Genomic DNA, 27,172 nt, shown 5'->3' on the forward strand with positions numbered 1-27,172 from the left:
CTTGAGAAACAGAGAAAGAGGGAAATTGGAGGAGGAGCAGAGAGGGAGACAGAATCAGAAGCAGGCTCCAGGCTCTGAGCTGTCAGCACAGAGCCCAAAGGGAGGCTCGAACCTGTGAACCACAAGGTCATGACCTGAGCCCAAGTTGCATGCTTAACCAATTGAGCCACCCAGGAGCCCCAGTTATTCAAAGACACGAGAAGACAAGCTATGAGAGGAAATTTGGGTTTGCAGGTACAGAAGAAAACTTGAGTAAGAAAAGTACCTAGAAGGGGGGAGAATAGTGAAGGGCTTTAAAAATAATTATATTTTCTAGAGGTTGATGCTAAAGCTAGGGAAATGAAAGTGAGACTAGAAAGGTTACAAACCAGAGGCAACAACTTGGAATTAACCAGCTGTACATTTCATGTATTAATCCATCTATTTTATGTCTCTGCCTTTGGACTTGTTTCCTCTGCTAGAAAACCACAAGTTCCATCTTCTTCTCACATACCCTGATTGACATTTCTTCATTTCAGGTCTGAGGACAAATAGGTGCCTCCTCTGGGAAGTCTCTCCTGGCCACCTCCCACCCCCCGGTGTGTCCCACATGTGCTGCACCTTCCTCCATGCTATTATTTGTAGGATTTATATTTTAAATGTTGGTTTATGTTTCTTCAGCACTCGACTGCAAGACCCTTGACAGTAAGGACTGTACAGAAAGTGGGGGGGCTGGGGGACAAGTGAAAACATAGAGATGATTCCTAGAACCACTGGATGAACACAGGAGGTGGAGCCATTGCAAAGCTGCACATTGTCTGCACAAAGACTTGTTGAGGCTGCAAGGTGAACTTTATGGAGTTTAACAAAGAGCAGCAATTAGATATATGCATCCCCAAAGCTGACACTTCATAACCACAATTCAAAGCAGCCCAGCAAATCTTTCTCTTCCATAATGACGTGTATTTTCTCTTAGACCATATAATACACAACCGATGGATATTTCACAAACGCAAATGCCAAGAACAAATTTGTTTTTTCTTCACAGCGGCACGGATGAGCATAAGTGATTAGACTTAGACTCAAGTTACTTAACCTTTAACCCTATTTCTTCATTTGTTATAAAGAAATGATAAAATCGTTTCCCCGAGTTGCTACCATGACCAAACGCGGCAACGCACGTCAAAATGCTTTATAAAATATTGGTGGCAGCTATAACAGAGATAATATACTTCTACTACTACTAATATTGCTATTATTCTGCGGCTGTATCTTCTCTCTTTCAATCTCTCTAATCCAGAATAAATTCTAGCCAGTTTAAGGTGCAATAACAGACGTTCACTCTAATTTTCAGGCAAATTCCAATTCCGCCAGCATCTGCCCTAACCCAGCATGGCGGCATCGGCTTCTTCAAGTTTACAACTCTGGCTACCCAAACGCAACTTGTTGCCCGCTGGGTGGACTCAGCTTCCCCGATGCCCTTTGATGACGCTTCAAGCCTGCGCCCGGAAGGCGGGCAGTTCAGGTCTGCGCAGGCGCAACGCGGAGGCGGGTGGGCGGAGCAGGTCGCGATGAGTGGCGGAGGGACGGAGACGCCTGTGGGTTGTGAGGCCTCCCCGGGCGGCGGCGACAGGAAAAAGGACTCGCTGGGGACCGCGGGCTCTCCAGCGCACCTCATTATCAAGGGTACGGAGTAGTGGGGCTGCGCTCTGGTGGATCCCGGCGCTGCTCCACCTCCGGGGCGGCGCCCTCTGACCCGGGCCGCTCCCTGGGGCGCCCCCCGGCTGCAGGGCGGCCTCGCGTTCGTGGGAGGTAGGGGGAGTCGTGGCCGGAGTCCGCATGGTTCCCCACGCCAGGTGCCTTCCAATAATAACCAGCCAACTCAGCCGCTGTTACTACTTCGAAAAACCCGCGGACGTGAGTCTTGAGGCCCGCCCCCTCTCCCCTTTCCCAAGCCCCGGACCTTTGGGCGCAGAACTTCTTTGGACGCCGCCTCTTGACGGTGCTGTAACGCGTAGATATAGCATCGGGCTTAGGGGTCGAGAAGGGTCTGCTCCCTCAGGTCGTTTAGGAGTTGGGTGACTTTGGTTCGGCCGCTTTACCTACTCTGCCCCTGTGTGCTCCTGGGTCATGCAAGGATTAATTAGATAACATATACGAAAGCGTCTTAAAACATGAAAGCGCCATATACAGCTACAGATGTCCATTTGGTTTGTCGGCTTTATGCTGGGAGAAGGTTACAACCTGGATTCTCACAGAACTTGAATAGGTTTGATTCCCAAAGCTCACAACAACCCTGTTTTCCCGTAACAGGATCTTTGCCGGTTAAATACTGCACTTTCTCATCCTCGTCCTTTCTTAACCCTGTGCTGGTCCTGTCTGTCCCAACATCTTGCAGCGTTGAACACCTCCCCCCCCCCCCCCCCCCCCCCCCCACGTAGGATTCCAGAGTCCTTCAGCACCACCCAGGGAATGACATCCTTCGGTTGCTGCCTATTTTAACCTTATCTGTCAAGATTGTAGACAGCCCCCAGCACGGCTGGCTGTGGCTATTTGTAGACTTCATGTTGTCTCTTAAGTCTAATTAGGAGTGTTGAGAGTGGTGCGTGGGTGTTAGGGCTAAATTATAAATGTTTATATGTGCGATCTAAGTGAACTGCTACTTAAAAATGTTTTAAATTGCGGTGAAATACATATAAAGTTTATCTGAACCATTTTTAAATGGACAGTGTTGTGCCATTAGTACATCCATATCGTTGTGCATCCATCACCACCGTCCATCTCCATAACTTTTCATCTTCCCGAACTGAAACTCATTGTAGGGATGAAACACTGACTCCCCATCTGACCCTTCCCTCCAATCCCTAGCAACCACCATTCTACTTTCTGCCTCTGTGTGTGACTGCTTTAGATAATTCATATACATGAAATCTTACAGTATTTGCTCTTTTGTGACTGGCTTATCTCACTTTGAATAATGTCCTCAACGTGTCCTTTATCCACGTTGTAGTCTGTGATGGAATTTCCTTCCCTTTAAAAGCTGAATAATGTTCCATTGTATGTCTATACCACATTTTCTGTATCCATTCATCTGTGGATGGACCCTTGGGTTACTTCCACCTTTTGGTTTTTGTGAATATTGCTGTGAACATAGGTATGCAAGTAACTGTTTGAGCCCTTGCTTTCAGTTCTTTCGAGTATATGCCCAGAACAGGAATTGCTGGACCAAATGATAATTCTATTTTTAATTTTTTGAGCAATCACCATACTGTCTTCCATAGCGACTGCACTATTTACAGTCTCACCGGGCACAAGGGTTCCAGTTTCTCCACATCCTCACCAACACTTGTTATTTTCTGTTCTTTGGTAGTGGCCCTCCTAATGGGTATGAAGTAGTGTCTTGTAGTTTTGATTTTCATTTTCCTAATGATTAGTGATTTGAGCATCTTTTTATGTGCATATTGGCCATTTGTATGTGTTCTTTGGAGAAATGTCTGTTGAAGTCCTGTACCCGTTTTTTGATCAAGTTTTTGTTGTTGAGGTAGAAATTCTCTGTATAGTCTGGATATTAACCCCTTTTCTCATGGATGATTTGCATATATTTTCTCCCATTCCATGGGTTGTCTTTTTCATTGTTGATTGTATCCCTTCATACACAGTTTTGTTTTGTTTCTTTCATGTGTTACTTTTTTAAAAAAAAGAAAAAGATTATTCAGGGTAAATTTTTTTCAAGTTAATTGAAAAGTGAGTTTTAATTAAAAATATGTCTAGAATCTTCTTGGCTTTTTTATGAAACCATTCACTCTTCATTCTGAAAGTCTGTTTTTAGTTCATCCTTACTTGAAGACCATTGGTTTTGAACAGATCATTGTTGAATTTTATTGCGAGAATTAGTGAAAAGGAAATAAATAAATGATTTCACTGCTTATGCCCTGGGTCTGTAAGGGTTTGTGGCCCAAGGGTTTGTGGCCCATGGGTGCGGGTTAGGAGGTAAAGAGTGGGAAATGGGAAGGGCTTCCTGAACTTTTTTTTACTGAAGAGTAAAGTGTTAGCAATTAAGAAAAGAGGGCAAGGGTATTTTGGACTTAGTTTGCAACAGCCTGAGCAAAGGTGTGGAGGCCTCAAGCAGCATGGCCATGTTTGGGAAATTACGTATATTGCTACAAAGTGACTCTCAGAGAGGTGGAGTTTGGTGGAAATCAGACCTTAGAACACTTCTTGCCTTAGATTGGACTTTTTCTTAAATTAGGAAACTAACCAGCAAGTATGAGAATCATGTGGTTAGATTTGTATTTTTTTTAATTTTTAAAAAATGTTTTATTTATTTTTGAGAGACAGAGTGTGAGTGGGACACTCAATCGACTGAGCCACCCAGGCGCCCCAGATTTGTATTTTAAATAAAGCACTCAGGCAGATAACAGTGGATCCTCATCTTGTGGATTAGGTATTTGTGAATTTGCCTAATTGCTAAAATGAATTTGTAACTTCAAAATCAATATTGATGATGCTTTCATGGTCATTCCCACATGCACAGAAGAGAGAAAAATTTGAGTTTTTCTACATGCACATTTGTAGTTGAGGCTGAACAAGGCAACTCTTTGCTTTTTGTTTTACCTCTCATACCGTAAATGTGTCCTTTCTGCTTTTTATTTAGTATATTTTTCACATTTTTGTGCTTTTGTTGCTGATTTTGCTTTTTCAAGTGATCCCCAATGTGTAGTGCTTAGTTTTCCCTAAGTACACACATATTCTGTGGTGTGCCTTACAGAGAAAACACTGTAGAAGACAAGTTTCTTTCAGGTATGAATTACAGTGCTGTTTGCTGTGAGATAAATGTGAATTAGTCAACAGTCCACAGTAAGGAAGGAGATTCACCAATTTGTGCGTTCGGCCATTCCAGAAAGTGCCAAAGCAACATTCATAGTGTGTGATGAAGTGATGGGAAAGCAGCTAAATTTGTGCATTCTTGAGATGATTGACCGAGCATAGTGGACAGCATTGTCGTAAAGCTGAAAGCCACAGAAATTTATGGTCAGTTGTGTAAGGTCAGGAAAACGTTCAACTCTTCAGTCCAGTGCTAGCCATACTTTCAAAGGTGGTACAGGATGAAAGTGTTCAGCTTGCAGGTGAAGTAGGTTATGCAGGTCAAGGGGCTGTGGGAGAACTTTAAGAATACCTGGTAAGTGTTATACACGGAAAAGGATTCTATTGGAAGAGCAGATGGTAAACACTAAGAGTTGGGGCGCCCAGGTGGCTCATTCGGTTGAGCATCCGACTTCAGCTCAGGTCATGATCTTGAGGTTCGTGGGTTCGAGCCCCGTGTTGAGCTCTGTGCTGACAGCTTGGAGCCTGGAGCCTGCTTCCGATTCTGTGTCTCCTTCTCTCTCTGCCCCTCCCCCACTTGTGCTCTGTCTCTATCAAAAATAAATAAAATATTTTTAAAAAATTTAAACACTGAGAGCGGCATGTTTCACAAGGATGTTGGAAAACAAACCTGTGTGACACAAGTGGCATTTTGGTTTGACAAAAAAATGTGACCAGAAGCTTGCAGGAACCCAACTTTGTATTTCCTGGAGGACCAGTAGTTCAGTGCTTGCTAGTTTAGTGTTGGAGGCAACTGTGTAAACATTGCTACTGGGAATGACAAGAACTGACTCTGTGTGGAGTGGGTTATAGAGAAAAGTGACTGGTTAGTTCAAATAGTCCTAGTGAGACAAGCAGGGATGAAAAAGAGGGAGTGGTTTTGAGACCTGATAAGGAAGAAGAGCATCTTTTTGGTGATGCCGTGGGAGTTATCAGAAACAATTGCAGTAAATTGTTCCTTATGATATTACAATAAAGGCCTGGAAATTCAGGGCCAGAGGAGAAACTTCTTCTGTTAGATCATGAGAGCTCTACAATTGACCATATTTCTTCATGTTCCATAGCCACATGGCATATTGATCTTCCATTAAAGTGCTTATTTTTCTCTGTCTTTTGTGTGAAGGGGTATTTGTCCAACACTCATATTAGAGTGTGAACTTTTGGAGGATGAAAGATTATTTTATCTTATATATCAAACAACAAAAGAATGCTTTGCAGGGTTAGGGTTGAACTTACGTGAAACTCTGTAGCTTACATTTACATGATCAGACTTAGAGAATTTGTCCTTGGGACTCCTGAATTATTATTATATGCTTGCTTTGTTGTTGTAATGTTACAACAAAAATATTTAGTGGCTTAATTTCTGTAGTAACATGTATGTTCTCCCCAAGTCTTTACTATCTTAAATTTTGGGGCACAGTTTTAGAAGTGATCACTATCCATTTCTAAACAGAATTGAATTCTCTCTCCAAAGGCCACCTAAATTCTATCAGGCTGCAGAAGATCTCCCCAAATCAACAAAGCCTAATAGCTTCTCATCATATAGAAAAATACATGTTAACCCACATATCCTCTGTGGGTAATACAAATAATGTTGTCTCTGAGATACTCACTGGAGGAGAGAGATGATTTCAGGACAATATAGTAAGTAAGTAGTAGGATAGAAGTAATTGCCCCGGGTGCTTTGGGAGGCATAAAATAGGGGCACTCCTTGAAACCTTGGAGGAAGCTGAATAGAACAAATGAAAATTTCAAGGAAGTGTGATGTCAGCGGTTTGGAAGGAAGAGCAGGGATTCAGGAAGGTTCCCGGTGGTGACGAGAGCACGAGCTGTGGCAAGGATGCATGAGGTAGCGCGATGTGTTTGGAAAACCGCCAGTCATTCAGAGTTGTCAACATGGGGGGAGATGAGGCTGGAACCAGGCATATGGAGGACCCTGTGTGGCTACTACGAGGCGTGAACTTGAGCCTGTTAGACAGTTGTGTTTCAAAGACACTGGTGTTTGTTGAAATGTGAACAGATATTATTTGCCACATAGGTTCTCTTAATCAAATAAGGTCCATGAATTTCTGCATAGTGCAACCCTCGCTTGGGCATTAATAATTCATATGAGTAACTATCGCCTCCCAGAAGATCTGAGGTAAAGGAACTTGTCTAACTTGATTTTATCTAGTGTTTCCCAAATTTAAGCATAGACCTTTTTCCTTTCTCTTTTTCTTTTTCTTTTTTTCAAAATGAACTCCTGTTACCTTCTTATAGAAGTGTTCTGGGTAATAAGTCATTGAAGGACTTAAGCAAAAGTTACGTATCTGTTTACGTTTTTTTACTTAGCATACTTCCTAAGATGTATCCTAATAAACTCCTTAAATAGAGTAATGAAATTTGCCCCATTGCATGTCTGCAAAAATAAAAGATTCGAGGAACAGGTTATACCAGTAAATGAACATGAATGATGCATGTTACTTATTTGGAGACTTAATTTCCTCTAGGAGTTTTGAGGTTTACCCCTTGCACAATATAATTGTTACAAAGTAGAATGAATAGAATGACTTACCAAAAACAGTTAAAATTTGGAACTGTTTCCTTTAATTTTTTCAGACTTGTCAAAAAGTATAGAGACCTGTAACGAACACTCTACCCATCTTAATAAACACCCAAAGCCCACTGAGTACCTTGCTTTAATTGTGTTGTCCTCTCGCCTCTCTAAAGGTAGCCACTGTTTTGGATTTGCTGTTTACCGTTCTCATGCATTTCTTTCTACTTTTATTGCTTCTGTATGTGTCCCCAAATTAAGTGTCTTTTAGATGTTGTTTAAGTTTAGGTAAATACCTTTATTCTGCTGAAACTGGCTTTTCTGTTAAGCATTATATTTATGGGATTTATCCATGTTAATAAATGTAACCTTAATGTATTGGGGTTATTTTCTAGTTTATTTATTTTGAGAGAGCGTGAACGGGGAAGGGGCAGAGAGGGAGAAAGAGAGAATCCCGTGCAGGCTCTGTGCTGACACGCGACTCTATCTCACAAATTGTGAGATCATGACCTGAGCTGAAGTCAAGAGTTGGATGCTTACCCAACTGAACCAGCCAGGCACCCCAGTGTATTCATTTTTATTTGCTGATTTATAGTATTCCATTGTATGAGTATGTTTAGGCTGTTTGCTTTTTTTCTTCTTTTGACATCGTACTCATGTTGTAGTAAACATTTATAAATGTCTTTCATTTGTGCAAGAGATTTTCCAGGGCACATACATAGGCATGGAACTGCTAGGTGTGCAGGTCCTAAGCTGTATTAGATATTGCCAAATTGCTCTCAGAAGTACTTGTACCTATTTACTGGCAGTGGATATGATTTCCTCTAAATCCAGTCTAAACTAGATTTTAACCTACATGTATTCGTGGGAATTGGGAAGAGTGAATCACGATAGAGATTGTGCCCCCCAGTGTGGATTAACTCTGAATTTCATTTTGTCTTTATAGACCTTGGAGAAATTCATTCAAGGCTTTTAGATCACAGACCAGTTATTCAAGGTGAAACCCGTTATTTTGTGAAAGAATTTGAAGTGAGTATTTAAACCTTACTTTGTAAAAATGCTGCCCTAGTTGTTAGTGTGTTAATATATAGAAGGGGAACTCTGTGGTTTTAAAATCTCTGATTTCCATTCATGTGTTTGTAACATAGACAAAGTAGAGCTCATTAGGAGGCATTGCCATTCATGGAAGGAGTAGAAGGAGCAGGGGTTTGGGCTCAAGTTCTGGTGCCTGCTCTGGGGTATTTCATATCTGTTGATCTCAGCTTTTTTCATCCGTAACATGAGATACAGTGAAAAAAAGATTTTAAAGACTGATGGGTGTAGGTCTTCCAGATCCATTTTCTATTTTTTTTCCTCAGTTGGAGCATCAGCACCCACCCAGAGCACTCGGGTTAAAGCATGAGACTCATCCTTGGTTGTTCCGGCCCAGTTAGGACCCACATTCAGTGACCATTTCTTTTGGATGTTACTCATAAATCTCCATCCCTTCTGATTTGTGTGCCTGCTTCATCAGCCCAGTCAAAGCCAGTGTTTCCCATGCCACCAGAGTGCTCAGACATTATTTCACTTTTTAAAACCCTTTGATGGTATTTGCTATGCACAGGATGAAGTCCACGCATGCTTGACCTGGCCCCTGCCTTGCTGGCTTTACCATCTGCCAGCCGACCTTTCATGCTGCGCTCCAGTGCTACTGATGTGCCAGCCTGCCACCCTGTTTCATAGTACTGTTGTTTTACACGTGTATAATTGGTTCATTGTGCATTAAGCAGCAACATCCCAAGCTACTGTCAGATAGATGGTAAATGGTGTTGCACAAAAAATTTCATGGTTCTGTGTAAGTTGGGGTTTTATTTCCAAATAAGACTCCAAGCAGGGAGTCTAAACCTACCAAAAGGAGAGAATCTTTTCATAAATCCTTTAAAACTTCAGAAAGCCTGGGGCGCCTGGGTGGCGCAGTCGGTTAAGCGTCCGACTTCAGCCAGGTCAAGATCTCGCGGTCCGTGAGTTCGAGCCCCGCGTCAGGCTCTGGGCTGATGGCTCAGAGCCTGGAGCCTGTTTCCGATTCTATGTCTCCCTCTCTCTCTGCCCCTCCCCCGTTCATGCTCTGTCTCTCTCTGTCCCCAAAATAAATAAACGTTGAAAAAAAAAATTTTAAAAAAAAAACTTCAGAAAGCCTGTGGTACAGAGCGCTCGAGATAGAGGGACAGAGCTGCAACATCAGATATCATTTCTAGGTTCAATAGATTCATACTCAAAATCTGCATAATACCTACCTCACAGGGTTGTTGGAAAGATTAAAGGTATGCACGTTCACACAATGAATGCATCTCTGTGTGTGTATCTTAGAATGTTATCTGGTACCTAGGAAGAAATAACTGTTAGCTATTTCATCATCATTACTGTCGTGGGATACACATAATCTGGGATACACAGAATATTATCCAGAGATGATTCCCTTTTATGCTATTTGAAGATTATTGCCAGTTCCTTAGAATAAAGTCTGAGCATCACATGGCTGGGTTCTCTGCTCACACTCTCTCAAGGTTAAAATCAAGATGTTGGCCAGACATTGTTCTTATTTGGAGCTCAGAGTCCTCTTCCTAATTGACATGATTGTACCAAAACTCAGTTCTTTGCCCTGATACAGTGAAGTGCCCATTTCCTTATTTGCTGCCAGCCAGGGGCCCCTCTGAACTCCTAGAGACCACTAACGTTCCTTGGTACGTGGCTCTTTCCATCTTCAAAGCCACAAATCAGTCTCACTCATGTGGAGTCTCTCCCTCTCATGCTTGCCAGGAAGAGCCTAGACTCTGTAAAGGACTCACCTGATTAAGTCAGGCCCACTGAACATAATCTCCCTTTCTTAAAGTCAGCTTATTTGGGACCTTAATCAATCTGTAGAGTATAGATACAGTGGCACCTAGATTAGGGTTTGATAGAATAACTAAAAGAAGGTGTGTGTACGCTGGGTGGCGGGGGGGGGGTCTTGAGGGCCATCTTAGAATTCTGCCTACCATAAGCTCTTATAACTACCTGATATTTTTCTTGTTATTTATTTGTTTATTGCCTGTCTTCTTTCATTAGAATAGAGGTACCATAAGAGTCAGGACTCCTGATTGTTTAAAAATGCCTTATTCTCATTATATTAAAAATGCCTAAACCAATGTCCGATGCACTATGAGTGCTTAATATGATTCAAAAGAAAAACAGCAGAGCCTTGACAAAAATTTGAGTTTCCTAATGTCTAGTGATGTCATAAGTCATCTTTTTCATAAGTTATCTTTTTTTCTTTTTGCTAGTCTGATTAATTTGAAATACTGAATAGTTTTTAAAATATAACTTTAGAGATCTACTTGGTATTAAACATAGAATTTTGGACTTAAGATGGATTTTCTGATCCACCCCCCCCCCAACCCACTTCATAGAAACTGAGCCCAGAGATGGAAAGCAACATTGAAAAGTTGCACATTGCTAATTAGTGGCTGAGTTATCCCTAGAAAATTTATCATTATACCTATATCAGCATTCTTTTTTTTTTATTTTTTTTAATGTTTGTTTATTTTTGAGAGAGAGACAGAGCGTCAGTGGGGGGAGGGGCAGAGAGAGAAATAGGGAGACACAGAATCTGAAGCAGGCTCCAGGCTCTGAGCTGTCAGCACAGAGCCTGACGCGGGGTTCAAACTCATAAGCTGTGAGCCCATGACCTGAGCCGAAGTCGGACACTTAACCAACTGAGCCACCCAGGTGCCCCTATATCAGCATTCTTTGAATAATGTAGATGGTTTTTGTGAAAGGGCTATCTATACAAGTGAAACTGAATGTTGAATTCAAAATGAAAAAAGTTTTACATTTATGCCGTTAAGAGCTCACTTCCTGTTGAAGCCAATGCCTCTTCTAACTGGGATACAAGATAATTGCCAAGGGAAGATGGGCATGTGTTCAGAGGAGAGAGATTACCTGCATTACGCATCGTGAGCCCTTCCAAGGTCTCTTTGGAAAGGAGGCTGTGTTGAGGAATGAAAAGAACATGGGCCTTGGAGCTTGACATCTTTGGATTCAAATCCCGCCCCCGTCTTACTAGCTATGATTACTTGCTTTACTGAGTCTTAAGTTTCCCACTTAAAAATGGGAAGAGCAATATATACTGTGCAGTTTTTGTGAAGATTAAATGATATGCTGTTTTTAAATCCCTGATACATAGGTGTTAGACAAATGTTGGTAACTGTTGTTATTAAGAAAAAGATGGTAGCAAATACAGTCAAAAATTGTTTTAACTCAGAATTTACAATAATTTGAGCTTGAGTTCAATTTTTAATGATTTTAGGGAAAATAGAGTTTTGCTAAGCAGGTGGCAGAACTGTTATCTTAGAAAAATGTTTGTTTACTAGGGACACCTGGATGGCTGAGTCAGTTAAGCATCCAACTCCTGATTTTGGCTCAGGTCATCATCTCCTCATTTGTGAGTTCAAGCCCTGTGTTGGGCTCTGTGCTGTCAGTGCAGAATCCTGCTTGGGATTCTCTCTCTCCCTCTCTCTGCCCCTATCTCTCTCTCTCTCTCTCTCTCAAAATAAATAAAACTTAGAAAAACAAAAGATGTTTGCTAGAGAATAAAATTATCACATTGGGTATGATAGAAACAAGCTTGTTTTGCAAGTGTCTCGAGCACTTACTTTGTGTGAGACATAACATAGAAACCAGTGCTGCTCTGATAAAGAGGACGGACACAGACCCACCCTTCATGAAGCAAGATATTCTCATATTGTCATTGAAGACTGGCCTCTGAAGGGCTCAAAAATATCTTGTCGGCTAAGTTTAACTTGTTACCTTCAACTAAATGTAATATAATTCCTTTTCTTGATAGATACTTGATCCAGGTTTTTACACGATAACCTCCCCGGTTGGTCTTCCTGAGGGTTTGGAATAGCATGGAAACTTTCCTGTATTTTCTGTGTATTGTATTCTGACATTTCTCCTCAAATTAGAAGAAAGCTGAAAGCATTTTAGAGGCTTTGGATTTGAATATATATCTGCATTATTTACAGTTCCTTTTCTATCTTGGTCCAAATAGTAGCATCCACTAATTCACCCCAGATGGCATGGTTGGGCAGAGAGGAGTGGCAGAGCAGTGTTACCAGTGCACCCTAGAACTTTCATCTCTCTCGCATTTAAACCTTAAGAAAATCTGACTAGTATGTAAAACTACAGATGTTTATAGTTTTTGTATTTCAGAAAGTTAATGCACGGGCCAACAATCATCTTTTTCTATATAAAATTTTATTTCTAAAGGAGGGGAGTAAGTGCCACATGGTGGCAGCATTACTTAAGGTATTGAAGTTCTGTTATATTTAAGCTCTCTTTTTGTGTTTGTTAGTATTTCTGGACAGTTGACTGACTGTCTTTCTCCTGACTTTATGCAGATCTTTTATATCCTTGATTCCACTGAACAGAGATCCCTGTAGGGCCTTTTCCATGAGCATCAACTTGGTAGTGTGAGTGGGGAGAGGCATTGTCTGCCGTACCATTATCTTTCTAGCCCCAGAGGATATGTTGTGGCTTCTCATGTGGAACAGAGGAAAGACCCACATTAGTGAGCATTTCTGATGTGTTTTGGGGATATATGGTCCTGTACAAGTTCCTTATTTCTTTTTTTTTTTTTTTTAGTTTCATAAATCTTTTCAATGGAAAAACATTTTTTATTGATTATAGTTGGCACACAATGTTATATTAGTTTCAGCTATAGAATGTAGTAATTCAGCAAATCTATCCATTATGCTGTGTGCCCCACTAATGTTGCTACCATCTGTCACCACACAAGGCTGTTACAGTACCATTGACTACTCCCTGTGCTATGCCTTGTATCCCCAAGACCTATTAATTTTGTAACTGGAAGCTCATGACTCCCACTGTCCACCCATTTTGCCCATCCCCCCAATACCTCTCCTCTGATTGCTTATTTCATTTTTAGCAAATTTTATTCCTTCAGTGCTTTATTGAACAGTTGTTGATTACCTACGTGTATCAGTAAGGAATGTGTTTAGGTACTAGTAACAAACACCTGAAAAATAGTGTCTTTAACAAGTATTTATATTTCTCTCACAATACCTGGAGCCTAGGGCTCTATGATGTCAGCTTTTTCTTCTAACTTTGCCTTCTACCTCCCTGGAGTGTTGCTCTTACCCTTATGCTTATAAGGTGGCTCTGGGAACTCCAACCATGATGGGAACGAGAAGCAGTCTGTGTACAGGCACATATACCACCTCAAATAGTACTTGGAGACTGATAGGAAGAAAGAGGAGGAGAATGGATCCAGAACTATCTGTCACAGTAGGTATATAAAAATAAATAAGAAACAGTCTATCTCCAGGAAGTTGACAGTCTAGGGAGAAGACCTATAAACAGTGAATTTTCATGATGGAATTATTATGATAAAATAAGCACAAAGCACTTGAGATCTCAGGAGGAAACAACTCCAGAAACAACTCCCCACAGAGCTGGGAGGAAAGTTTTCATAGAAGGGATGGTGTTTGAGCTGAGAAAGGAAAATAGATGTTAGCAAGTAGGAAAAAAAAAAAATGGAGGAAATGATGATTATAATTAGAGGCTAAAAAACAAAGGTATTCAAATAAGTACAGTAATTGCAGGAGTCAGGAGGGATTGTGTCGATGAATTTGAACGTGGATTGAATTCATGAAGAGAAAATCCTTCAAAAGGCAGACACGTCAAGCTAGAATTTCACTTGATGTCCTAATCTCTCATTTTTGGTTAATAGATTATTGGAGTAACTGGCAGATTATTAAATATCAGGGTAAAGCATGTCCCTGATATTTAGCATATAATAAACATATGTATATACAATATGGTTTTAAATCTTGTTGGACTGACCAGTTTAGTGATTGAAAGAAAATTTTAAATTCTTATATTGGTCTCCCATTTCCTTTCTAACACTATCAAATTACATCTTAAATGTAAAGGTTATAGTAACTGTACTAATATTATTAATAATTGCTAGCACTTTTGAGCACATACTTAACCAGGCACTGTTTTAAGAACATTACATGAGCACTTGCTATTCATTTCAACTTAGAAATTAACTGTGTGATTTTATGGAGTGTTACACATCAGAAACCAAGCTTCATTAGTGCTGAGCTTTGATATTTATGCACCAGAATATATGTGAATATATATGCAGTTAAATAGATGTTAAATAGTCTTCCTTTTGTAATGAGTGTCAACAGTACACCTTGGTCAAAAATACCAGCATAAAAACAGGCATGTACCAGAGGGTAAGTTCAAGGGCGAGACTGTTTTCTAATTTCTAACATCTTTTCTAACACTATCATTGGGCCTATATGTTGTTTAAATGAACGAGGCTATAAACTCCCTTTCTACAACGTGAGACTCCCAATTTGCCTGCTAGAAGAAATAACCCTTTAAATAAGTGGTTCTTTTTTATCTTTATTTTTATTGAAGTATAATTGACACAACACGTTACATTCGTTTCAGGTGTACAAATTAGTAATTCAGCAAGTCGGTGTTATGCTGTACTCACCATAAGTGTAGCTACCATCTGTTACCATGTGATGTTATTAACAGTACCATTGACTGTATTCCCTCTGCTGAGCCTTCTGTCCTTGAGACTTCTTCCATAAGTAGAAGCCTGTACTTGTCCTCTGCTTTCATTTCATTTTGCCCATCCTCCCACCTCCCTCCCTTCTGGCAACCATTTCTTTGTTTTCTTTATTTATGGGTCTGTTTCTGCTTCTTGTTTGTTTTGTTGTTTAGATTCCACATATAAGTGAAATCACATGGTATTTGTCCTTTTCCATCTAACTTATTTCACTTAACGTAGTAAGTGCTAGGTCCATTCATGTCATTGCAAATGCCAAGATCTCATTCTTTTTTATGAGTGAGTAATATTCCAGTGTGCGTGCACGTGTGTACACACACACACACACACACACACACACCCCACATCTTCTGTATCCATTCATCTATTGGTGAACACTTGGGTTGCTTCCATAGCTTAGCTATTGGAAATAATGGTGTAGTATAGGGGTGTGTGTTTTCATTTTCTTTTAATTTTTTTTTTTAATGCTTATTTATTATTGAGAGAGAGAGAGAGAGATAGAGCATGAGCAGGGGAGGGGCAGAGAGAGAGGGAGACACAGAATCCGAAGCAGGCTCCAGGCTCTGAGCCATCAGCACAGATCCCAAAGCAGGGCTCAAACTCACAAGCCGTGAGATCATGACCTGAGCCAAAGTCAGATGCTTAACCGACTGAGCTGCATAGGCACCCCGTGTGTTTTCATTTTCTTTGGGTAAATACCCAGTAGTGGAATTACTGAATTGAATGGTATTTCTAGTTTTAGTTTCTTGAGGAACCTCCATACTGTTTTCCACACTGTTTGTACCAGTTTACATTCCCACCAACAGTACATAAGGGTTCCTTGTTCTCCACATCCTTGCCAGCACTTAGTGTTTCTTATCTTCTTGATTCTAGCTATTCTGACAAGTGTGAAGTTTTGATTTGCATTTCCCTGATCATTAGTGATGTTGAGCATCTTTTCATGTGTCTGTTGGCTGTGCATATATCTTAAAAAGAAGTTGGTTTAGGTCCTCTGCCCATTTTTTAATTGGATTATTTGTTATTTGGTGTTGAATTATATAAGTTATTTATGTATTTTGGATATTAACCACGTATCAGATATATCATATGCAAATATCTTCACCCATTTAGTAGGTTGCCTTTTCATGTTGTTGATGGTTTCCTTGGCTGTGCAAAACTTTTTTTTTTTTTTCAATGTTTATTTATTTTTGAGAGAGAGAGAGAAGAGACATAGAATCTGAAGCAGGCTCCAGGCTCTGAGCTGTCAGCCCAGGGCCTGTTGTGAGGCTCGAACTCACGAACCATGAGAAGACCTGAGCCAAAGTCGGACGCTTAACTGACTGGGCCATGCAGGCACCCTAGTGCAAAAACTTTTTATTTTGGTGTAGTCCCATAGTTTATATTTGCTTTGCTTCTTTTGCCTAAGACCAATATAAAAGAGATCACTGTCTGTATTTTCTAGGATATTTATGGTTTCAATCCATTTTGAGTTTATTTTTGTGTATCAGGTAAAATAAGTGGTCCAGTTTTATTCTTTTGCATGTGGCTGTCCAGTTTCCCTAGCACTATTTATTGAGGAGACTATCTTTTCTTCACTGCATTTTCTTGCCTCCTTTGTCATAGCTTAATTGATTATATAAACATGGATTTATTTCTGGGCTCTCTATTCTGTTCCATTGATGTAGGGGTCTTTTTGTTTTGATTGCTACAGCTTTCTAGAATATCTTGAAATCTGAGATTAGGATATCTCCAGCTTTGTTCTTCTCTCTCAGGACTGTTTTTGGTATTTGGGGTCTTTTGTGGTTTCGTACAAAGTTCAGTATTCTTTGCTGTATTTCTGAAAAACGCTGTTGGTGTTTTCATAGGGATTCTTAACTTTATATTTTAACTTTGATAGTGGCTCTTAACATTAGTAAGTCAAGGTGTCCTTGAAGAATTTTTTTTCTCCCAGAAAAATGCATAGAACACCTATATGTATTCAATTTGAGTACAATTTCAAGGGGATTCTGGAACCCCAAAGCCCATCCATTGACCACCCCCCCCAAGTAAGACCTATACCCTGAGTAGAACTGCAGAACTCCACTCTCTGTTCTTCATTGTCTTTGTATTTGAATTGAGAGACCATTCCTTTACATCTTGACAAAGAAAAAATGCACCATAAGAAATGAAATAATCTTTATAATCTTGATTCATTCAGATTCCAATGCCATGGGGGGAAGATGGCAGCAAGCTTTGACATAGTTTTTTGTTGTGTTGTTTTGTTTTGGGATTTTTTTGCTTCAATCGGTCTATAGAAACAGAACTACTAGGGTAGCAAAATCAGGCAACATCTATAATAAAACCAGGGGACAGGGTATCCCCAAAATACCAAATGACCAAATCACCAGCTAAACAGCTAAAAAGCTTCTGTGGTATCAGAAACTAGAGGAAGACATGGACGGATGGCAGAGGGTCTTGTGAAGCCTTGAATGTTGTTGCTTATAGTAGGGAACCAACTGACAATAACCAAATACATGGAGACCAAGGGTATTCTATAAGTACTAATATAAACATAACCATGAGAACAGAAACACCAAATTTTTCTCAATCCTGAAAGATATACCAAAAAAGAACAAATAGACCACATGATCACACAAAGATGATATACATTGTGTGTGTGTTTATGAATTTCATAAAGTGAAATAAGAAAAGTCATATCATGTTTACATTTAAGAAGGAATTGAAAATATATATATACTTATACATATGAATAAATACATATATACATTTATATATACCTTTGTGTATATATATGTAATGCATGTGTATATGCGCATATATATATATATATATATATATGGATGTGTATCCTTATACTTAAGACAGTAGTAGGATAAAGTTTTAAAAGAATTACCTAAATAGAGAAGAGGTAATACAATGCAAAGACATACATAGAAGCTAGACTTTATATATATAGATCTATATATAGATCTATATATATGTGTGTGTGTGTGTATTTTTTTTAATACAGTTTTGGAGACATGTAAATATCTTACATAATTTAAAAGAAAATTTTTAAGGAACAATCCCTAAAATATCAAGTGAAATGTAAAAAAGCAAACCTGTCTTTCTGGATGGTGGCATTGCCATGCAGAAAGAAATTGTTCCAAGTAACTATAAAACATAGTAATTTGTGCATATATAGTCGAATATCCCTTCAAAACAGCAACAACAACAAACCCTTAATCTGTTTTCAGTAATCATTTTGTTGATACTAGTGTTGCTGTTGTTTGATTGAAGTAGTGATAAAGTAAATTGTAGTTCTGTCTGGTGTTTTGAGAACTGCAAAGAGACATAAGACTGAGAAGTATAATTAAAAGCGTTATTTTTCTTAATTTGTGATTATAAACTTAAAATGCATCTTTTTAAAAATTATTTTTAATGTTTTTATTTCTTTTTGAGAGGGAGAGAGAGAACTAACAGGGGAGGGGCAGAGAGAGAGAGGAAAAGAGAGAATCCCAAGCAGGCTCTGCACTGTCAGTGCAGAGCCTGATGCAGAGCTCGAACCCATGAACTGTGAGATCATGACCTGAGCTGAAATCAAGTTAGACTTCTGACTGACTGAGCCACCCAGGTGCCCCATTAAAATGCATCTTTTAAAAACAGATACCTTGGGGCACGTGGGTTAAGTGTCCTACTCTTGATTTAGACTCAGGTCATGATCTCATGGTTTGGTTTGTGGGATCGAGCCTCGTGTTGGGTTCTGCACTGACAGTGAGGAGTCTGCTTGGGATTCTCTCTCTCCCTTGCTGTACCTTCCCCAGTTGCAGTCTCATGTGAATGCTCTCTCTCTCAAAAAAAACCAAACATTAAAAAAAAATAAAAACACCTATTTCATAGCCTTGTTCACTAAAAGGCCTAGAAATAATGACTGACATGGTAGCAGTGAGCACCCCCAGTGATCATTCTCTAAGTACGATTTCTAAATAGTGGCGTTTAGAGACCTGCTGATTCCAAGTCTGAGTCTAGAAATGTACTAGGTGAGCCTAGAGCACCCATTCGTATCAGAAGCAGAGAGGCTACTAAAGAACATAGAATTTTGTCTGAAGCATTGCAGAGCCAACTTAACTAGGCTCCCACTGGACAAAAATAGGACAGTTTGAGCACCAATAAGGAAAAATACTGTAATGGCTTGAAGAACTTCAAAATCGTTAAATCTATGAGTCATAGGAATGCATAGAACAAACAGAAACCTTTAGAGAATACTAGGGAACCATATCATTATTTTTGTTAAATAAGTTAAACTGTTAAGTAAGAGGAAGTAATCAAGTGTTTTATTTTGCCTTGCATATGTAAACATTCCTCAGAGTAACCAAGTGGTTATGGGAAATTTCCCTTTACAGAGGTTATTCCTGCTGATAAATGAAGACGGAATGCTACCAACATCCTGCTGAAAGTACACAACCCACCTCCCTCTGAAATATTCCTGCAAACAAAAACCAAAACAAAACCCTGAATCTGATCAAGCCTCTAGTTCTAACTACTAATTTACAGGAAGGAGAACAGACAAAGGGATATGTTAAATTACACCATGGGGATTCATTCAGCCAAATAACAGACTGTGGGAAACTGCAGAACAGATGACTCAACTTTTTTCAACAAATTGCAAAGACAAAAGTGATGGAGGGGAAATCTATAGATTAAAAAAAAAAAATTAAGAAACATACTAACCAATTGCAATATATGTTTTCCTTAGATTTGGGTTTAAACAGGGATCAAAAAGAACATTAATGGGATATTTGAGGAAATGGGAATACGACTTTGATATTTAATGATATTAAAGAATTGAGTGTGTGTGTAAGTGAGTGAGAGTGAGGGGAGAAGGGGCAGAGAGGTGTATTTTTTTTTCTTAAGAAGAGTCTTTGTCTTTTAAAGATAGATGTTGAAATATTTACAGTTGAAATTATATGCTGTCCAGGATTTGCTTCAAAATAATCTAGGATTGTGGGTAGGAGGATGTATGGAATGTTACAGAGGGAACAAAATCAGCCAAGAGTTAAGAATTGTTGATTGGTGATAAGTACAGGATTCATTGTTTATTCTTTCTCAACTTTTGTATGACTTTTTAATTTTTTACTATGGAAATATTAGAGTAAAAACCTAGCCATAGCTGCTCCATAAGAATGGCTCAAAACAAAACAAAAACCCCAGTGTCACAACTAACTTATTACTTCTCTACAGTCAAGTTAACTGCCCTTCTTTTTTTAGTGAACTTTTTATTTTGTATTAATTTTAGATTGACATTAAAGTTGCTCAGTTAGTATAAAGAGTTCTCCTGTACCTTACCCCTGCTCAGTTTCTGTCGCTATTAATGCCTTATATTACCATACTAAATGGGTAAAAACTAAGAAATTAACATTGGTATGTTACTATTGATGAAATACCAGACATTATTCAGGTTTCACCAGTTTTTCCATTACAGTTCTCTTTTTGTTCTGGGACCTTATCCAGGGTACCACATTGCGTTTACTTGTCAGTCCTGCTAGCCTTCTTTGGTCTGTGACAGTTATCTCTTTCCATGTTTTTCATGACTTTCACAGTCTTGAATACTGGCCAGTATCCTGTAGAATGTCCCCCAATCTGGGTTTGTCTGGTGTTTTTTTTCAGATTAGACTGGGGTTATGGGTTTTGGGGAAGTGCCCTTCTTGTCACATTACATCAGAGGGTACATGTTATCACCATGACATCACTGATGATGTCAACTTTCATTGTCTCCACCGTGCAGTTAATATTTTTCTCTTTCCCTACTCTGTTCCTTGGAACCAAGTCACTGGCCTACCCTCAAGTGTAGTGGTAGGTAGTGTTAAAGTCTGCTTTCTGAAGCAGGGTGTGTTAGGGATCAGGACCACATTCAGGTTCAGCGATTGACTAAATAGGCCTTAGCATATGGTCATGTTGGTAGCTAGGCTTTAATATGGCAAAAGGATATAGAGCAAAATCAACAAAGGGAACAGGTGTGTGACAAGAAGTTTGGAGAAAACCAAATAGAAGCTTCCCAGAGTCCTCTCCCAGTGGAGTCACACAGATGTTCTTCAGTCCCCCAGCAATGAGCTGTGACAACACATGTGAAATGTCTACTGGAGAAGCTCACCTGAGTATAGGATTCCAGGGATTTGATTGGCGACTGGTTAAGTAGGCACTCTCTGCCCAGCATGTATCAAAATTCCAAACTCCCAGAAGAACGGATGTGTCTTTTCATTTATAGAAAGTTTTATACCAGTGTAGGGAACTATTTACTGGTCAAGTTTCTAGCCCCCAGCCGAAGGCCAACCATGCAAGCAGGCCTTTCTAAGGACAGTGGTCAGTGTTAACTCTTTTCTGCATAGGAAAGTATTCCCTTTATGACGCATTTTTGAGAAAAATGGAATTAGTTTTAAAAACAGCGTAATAGTAGGACCTATTATTATGTATTTTATATAAAAACAACAAAAGTAAAATTAGATCAAGGGTGTCTTAATTTCCCTGCTATACAGAATGAAGTATGTGACAATCTAGGCCTCTTTTGGTTCATTTACTATTTCTCATGCCCATTAAAAAAAATTTTTTATGTTTATTTTTGACAGAGAGAGGGGGAGAGGGAGGGGCAGAGAGAAAAGGAGACAGAATTCCAGGCAGGCTCTGCACTGATAGCAGGGAGCCCATCGTGGGGCTCGAACTCATGAATGGTGAGCTCATGACCTGAGCTGACTAGACACTTAACCAACTGAGCCACCCAGGCGCCCCTTCTCGTGCCCATTTTTAAACATTGCTATAAAAATATTACTCACTGCAGCTTTTGAAGCATTTCATAATTAAAAAATGCCTCCAGGTTGTGACTTCATTTATTGCCAAATAATTGGAAGAAAGCTGTGTAAATTTCAGTAATAACATATAACCAAAACCTGGGTGGAAATCCCAGAAAGTAATTACTGAGATTTAAGACACAATATGTATTCATAATTTACTTTCTTTTAATAGGAAAAACGGGGTCTTCGAGAAATGCGAGTTCTTGAAAATTTGAAGAATATGATCCATGAAACGAATGAACATACTCTTCCCAAATGTAGAGAAATAATGCAGGACGACTTAAGCCAAGTTCTCCAGAGATGTAAGCCAGCGTTTTTTGTGTGTTTTTGTTTTGTTTTTTAACGCTGTTTTATTTCAAATGAATGCTATGCCAAAATGTATTTCCTTCAGTGTTTTGGTGGTAGGTGGAGAGAGAATTCTTAATCAAAACCTATAAAATGGAAGCCCTGTCACAGAGCATGTGACTATCTAGTGATTAATGTGTGTTGCCAACGATGTTGAGAGCATTAATCTCCAAAGTGAGATGTGTGCATCTGGGGTACACAAGATAAGCAGTCCTTTTAGGATGTGAGAAAATTGCAGCATTATTTACCTTTTTTTAAATTTAATTATGCATAAGAAGTTTGATGACTAAGAATTAGGCAGTGAAATGAAACTTGTTTTTCAAACAGGATACTAGAATTTTTAACTTTTTTTAAAAAAGGATCCCATCATAAATGTTTGTAAACATTTTATAACTTTTTTCGTTAAGCAAAATATTGTAATGTGGAGAGACATTAAAAAAGAATACTTATTAAACATATAAAATAAAAGGAGTTTTATTACTAACTGATTTTAAAATTAGAAGTATATCAAAAACTCAAGGTTTCTCCTTGGATCTAGATCCATACTGACACTGTTCAGCTTGTGTGAGGGTAGATAATGCTGGCAAATAATGATGGATTACTGAAGTGCAAATGAAAAAGTATCTTTCTGGGGGGTGGGGGGGGGTGGGGAGAAAACAAAACTAGCCAGTAATATAATGACCTGTGAAGGAATACAGTAGGGAGATTTGGTTAATAATTGAAATTAGCAAGTGTTTGTCTTCAGGTCCAAATTAGTCTCATGTACTCTAATGCTAAAAGGGGCTCGGAGAGAATAAATGCCCAAGATTACATTTGGTATCTTTGAACGAAACAGCAGAAAGTCTAAAATTGATTGTAGGCTTTTGCATCTTAGTACACACATCATTTGTTTGTTCAGACTATTACTTCCTTAACCCTGACAAACATTGTAGATATTATACTAAAAAACTCGATTATTAGTAAGACTACTTATGTATGCATTTGAGATGTGCCTGTAACTGTTCTTTTCTACACTTTGAGTCATAAAGATAAATTGGGTAAAACTTGGTAAAAATCTGTGAATGGTTATTTTGATTTAATTCATTCTTGGGCTAACATAACTTCTGATGTGAAGACTAGCCTCTTAAAAGTAGTCTCCACAATGAAATAGAAAAGTATTACTAGTAAAATGGAATTCAGACTGTAAGTGTATCCTGAAAGGAAGAATTAAAACACATAAAATCCAAAGTTGATAATTAAGGGTTTTTTTTTTTTTGTTTTGTTTTTTTTCAACGTTTATTTATTTTTGGGACAGAGAGAGACAGAGCATGAACGGGGGAGGAGCAGAGAGAGAGGGAGACACAGAATCGGAAACAAGCTCCAGGCTCTGAGCCATCAGCCCAGAGCCTGACGCGGGGCTCGAACTCCCAGACCGCGAGATCGTGACCTGGCTGAAGTCGGACGCTTAACCGACTGCGCCACCCAGGCACCCCGATAATTAAGGTTTTAAGATCTGTGGACTACTCTGGGTGTAATTAGCTCTGTGGACCTAAAAAATGGCTTTGGAGGTGTTTTCCTACTAGAAGCATGGAAGGCTTCTTCAGTAGGCTTCAGCCCAAGTATTTTCTGCTAAGTATTATGAGCACGGGTAGAATGGAGATGATTATGTGCTTTAATTTTAAAGCTTTGCCTGGTCCCATCTGTCGTTCCCAGGGAATTGCACGTTTAAAAATCTGACATTTTAAGTCAGAGTGCTGGCTTGTTTATTTTCAATACTGATTCATCAAGGAGTTGTACAAAATCATGCAAGCCAGCTTATGTGGAATGTAGTGGAGTATATTCTGGTCTAAGTAGTACTCTACAAGCCTAGTGATGAGTTAAGTTTTGTTTTGTGCCTGTTAATACAGCTGCCACATTTATCTCTTCCTGTGCTGGTGGTGCGGTCAGCTGTGCCACTCAGAACTCTGCAGCTGTGGACCTCCGGCTGCTGGTCTCACATGTTGCGCAGAGCTAGGTAACTGTGGAGCAGTAAGGTGGGGACATCTTGAGTTATTGGAATGTAGACCTATTACAGAATCCTCAGCTTGGAACTGTTTCCGCTTTTGGCTGTGTGGCCACCCACCTTGTATAGTGTCTTTGGATTTGATGACCAGAAGCTTTAGAACAAAAACTTACCTGTGGTTCCTTTAAAAATCACAAACAGTAAATGAGAGTTCTTGGAGGGTACAAAAAAAGCAACCCATAAAGTCATCAACATATAGCCTTTATGGGGGCACCTGGGTGGCTCGGTTAAGCGTCCGACTTCGGCTCAGGTCATCATCTCGTGGTTTGTGGGTTCGAGCCCCACTTCGGGCTCTGTGCTGACAGCTCAGAGCCTGGAGCCTATTTGGGATTCTGTGTCTCCCTGTCTCTCTGCCCCTCCCTGCTCACACTCTGTCTGTTTCTCTCAAAAATAAATAAACATTAAAAATTAAAAAAGAGACAGCCTTTATGTTATTTTTTTAATCCTGAAAACAGTATTAGTGTCTATGCCCTGCTTATTAATTATTTAATAGACTTACGGATTTCACCACATTTGTTGTCTGGAGATCTTGCCTTAGTATTAAGGACCTAGACCTTGATTTTAGAGTAAGAAGGACAGAGCCTGTGGGTTTTCCTTACGCTAACTAACACGGTCATAGGAAATTTTCTTTCCTTACCTGCTTCCCTCTTTTTTTAGAGAGACATGACTTTATTTTTTTATTATTATTTAAGCAGAAGGATGTATGTTTAAGTAATGAGAAAAAAAAAAGGGAAGAGAGCAATAAATCACCCTAGTAACTACCTGAAAATAACCATTGCTTTTTAACATTGGTGAACATCATTTTAGACATCTTTGTGTAAATCCAAATAGAAGGATGGATAGAGACATGATAGCTGAATGAATAGCTGGGCCGGTATGAGGGAGAGAGCGCATTTGATAATGAGATCATACACTTTTTTTTTTTTAATGTGTATTTTTGAGAAAGAGAGGGAGAAAGAGAGAGTGAACATGCCAGTGGGGAGGGGGAAGAGAGGGAGGGAGACACAGAATCCCAAGCAGGCTCTGAGCTGTCAGCACAGAGCTGGACGCAGGGCTGGAACTCACAAACTGGCGATATCACGACCTTGAGCTGAAGTCAGATGTTTAACCGACTGAGCCACCCAGGCACCTCTATTTTTTTTGTTTTTATTTTTGTTTTGTTTTTGTTTGTTTGTTTGTTTTGTCTTATGGGGAGGGCCATACACCTTTTAAGCTTAGGTATTAATTTTTAATTTTATTTGAATTTAATGCAACAGGCACTTAAAACTGAAGGAAATACCTTAAAATAAGTGTCACTTTTGCATAAAAGATAGTATTTACTAAAAGATCGTTCAAGGGGCGCCTGGGTGGCGCAGTCGGTTAAGCGTCCGACTTCAGCCAGGTCACGATCTCGCGGTCCGTGAGTTCGAGCCCCGCGTCGGGCTCTGGGCTGATGGCTCAGAGCCTGGAGCCTGCTTCCGATTCTGTGTCTCCCTCTCTCTCTGCTCCTCCCCCGTTCATGCTCTGTCTCTCTCTGTCCCAAAAATAAACAAACATTGAAAAAAAAAAAATCCTTCAAGGAAAAATAATTATAAAAAACATTTAGAAGTTAGAGTCATGATGTTATTAGTTCTGCATTAATTAGTGCCTTGAGAGTTGGAGGCATTCAGACATTCACAGCTTCCCTCACCACTCTCTTCCCCAACCTCACTTTTAACTTGATCAAGGTTTATAGTATTTGCTTTCTGTCCTGAAGTCCTAATGCTGCCACTTATTTATTTAGTCTTAGACTCTTGACTTCCTTCTCATTTGTTTACTGGATCTTTAATGATGATATTATAATTCTGTTTGTTTCCTTAGCCCTGTACTTTCAATTTTTATTTCATGCAATATGTTTGCTCTCTTTTAATAAAGAGAGATTTTGTATAACGGAGCACCTATGGACAATTTTATTAGGTTTTCTTTCAGAAGGGAGGCTGTGTCTGTTTCATCTGTCTCTCACATATTATGAGCCTTTCTCCACCCCTCATATCTGTTTCTGTACAAATTAAAGCATATTAGAGTTCTAACAATTTTGTCAACTTATTTTCTTTTTCTGACCTTTGGGGGATGAAATAATTAGGGGTTAGGAATCTCAGTTCTTGGCCATCATACCACATTTCAAAGTTTATAGTATACAATTATAATTTTTCCCTGTTCAGTAAGTGATGGAATTTTTTACCTTTTATTTTTTTTTAACTTTTTATTTGTGAGTGATTTAGGGGACTAAGTTTGTGTGGTTTTGCTTCAATCTGTCTCTACCTAGAAATGTTTAAGAAGTCAATGATTTAAAATACCAGTTTTTATTTTTTTTATTTTAGGGAGAGAGAGAAAGCCCAAGCAGGGGAGAGGGGCAAAGGAAGAGAGAGAGAGAATCTTAAGCAGGCTCCACACTCAGAGCAAAGCTTAACATGAGGCTTGATCCCACGACCCTGGGATCATGACCTGAGCCAAAATCAAGAGTCTGACGCTCAACTGACTGAACTACCCAGGTCCCTAAAATTAACCAAAAATTTTATAGCACTTTACTAGTTAGAATTTTTACCAGCATCCTCTTCACGCACTGCCTCTCCCTTTTCTGTTCTCCCTACCTCTGCTCACATGTAGCTTACTAACAGATTTTTTGGGCACAACTTTGAGAACATAACTGGGATCTGACCATCCTCACCATTTCACTAACTGCTGCCACCCTGGTCTAAGCCACTCTGATCTCTCACCTGGATTGTTCTAGTAACCACATAACTCATCTTTATGCCTTTCCTGCCTATAATCTGTTCTCCACATAGGAGCCTGAATGATCCATTTGAAATGTAATTTGGCTCTTGTCATTACTATATCAGAATCTCCTCCTCTTGGCTTACAGAACAGCCAGACTCCTCACAGTGGCCTAGATGATTGTGCATAATGGCGCCCACTCTTTTATTTCCTTCCATTTTCTTTTCCCACACTTCATTCGAGCTACT

The 27,172-nt window shown here is 39.5% G+C and overlaps 1 protein-coding gene across 1 annotated transcript in view; it reads left to right on the forward strand.

The window, feature by feature from the left end:
• Positions 1 to 1,513: 1,513 nt before the first annotated feature.
• Positions 1,514 to 27,172, forward strand: part of BLOC1S5 (biogenesis of lysosomal organelles complex 1 subunit 5) — a 46,639-nt gene continuing 20,980 nt past the window's right edge. Inside the window, exons 1-3 of the mRNA XM_030314878.2 lie at positions 1,514 to 1,665; positions 8,322 to 8,404; positions 21,978 to 22,107. Of these exons, the coding sequence (XP_030170738.1) occupies positions 1,551 to 1,665; positions 8,322 to 8,404; positions 21,978 to 22,107 (328 nt within the window). The 5' untranslated portion in view covers positions 1,514 to 1,550. The remainder of the gene's footprint in view (positions 1,666 to 8,321; positions 8,405 to 21,977; positions 22,108 to 27,172) is intronic.

This window comes from Lynx canadensis, chromosome B2 (assembly GCF_007474595.2).
Source record: "Lynx canadensis isolate LIC74 chromosome B2, mLynCan4.pri.v2, whole genome shotgun sequence".
Classification (NCBI taxonomy): Eukaryota; Metazoa; Chordata; class Mammalia; order Carnivora; family Felidae; genus Lynx; species Lynx canadensis.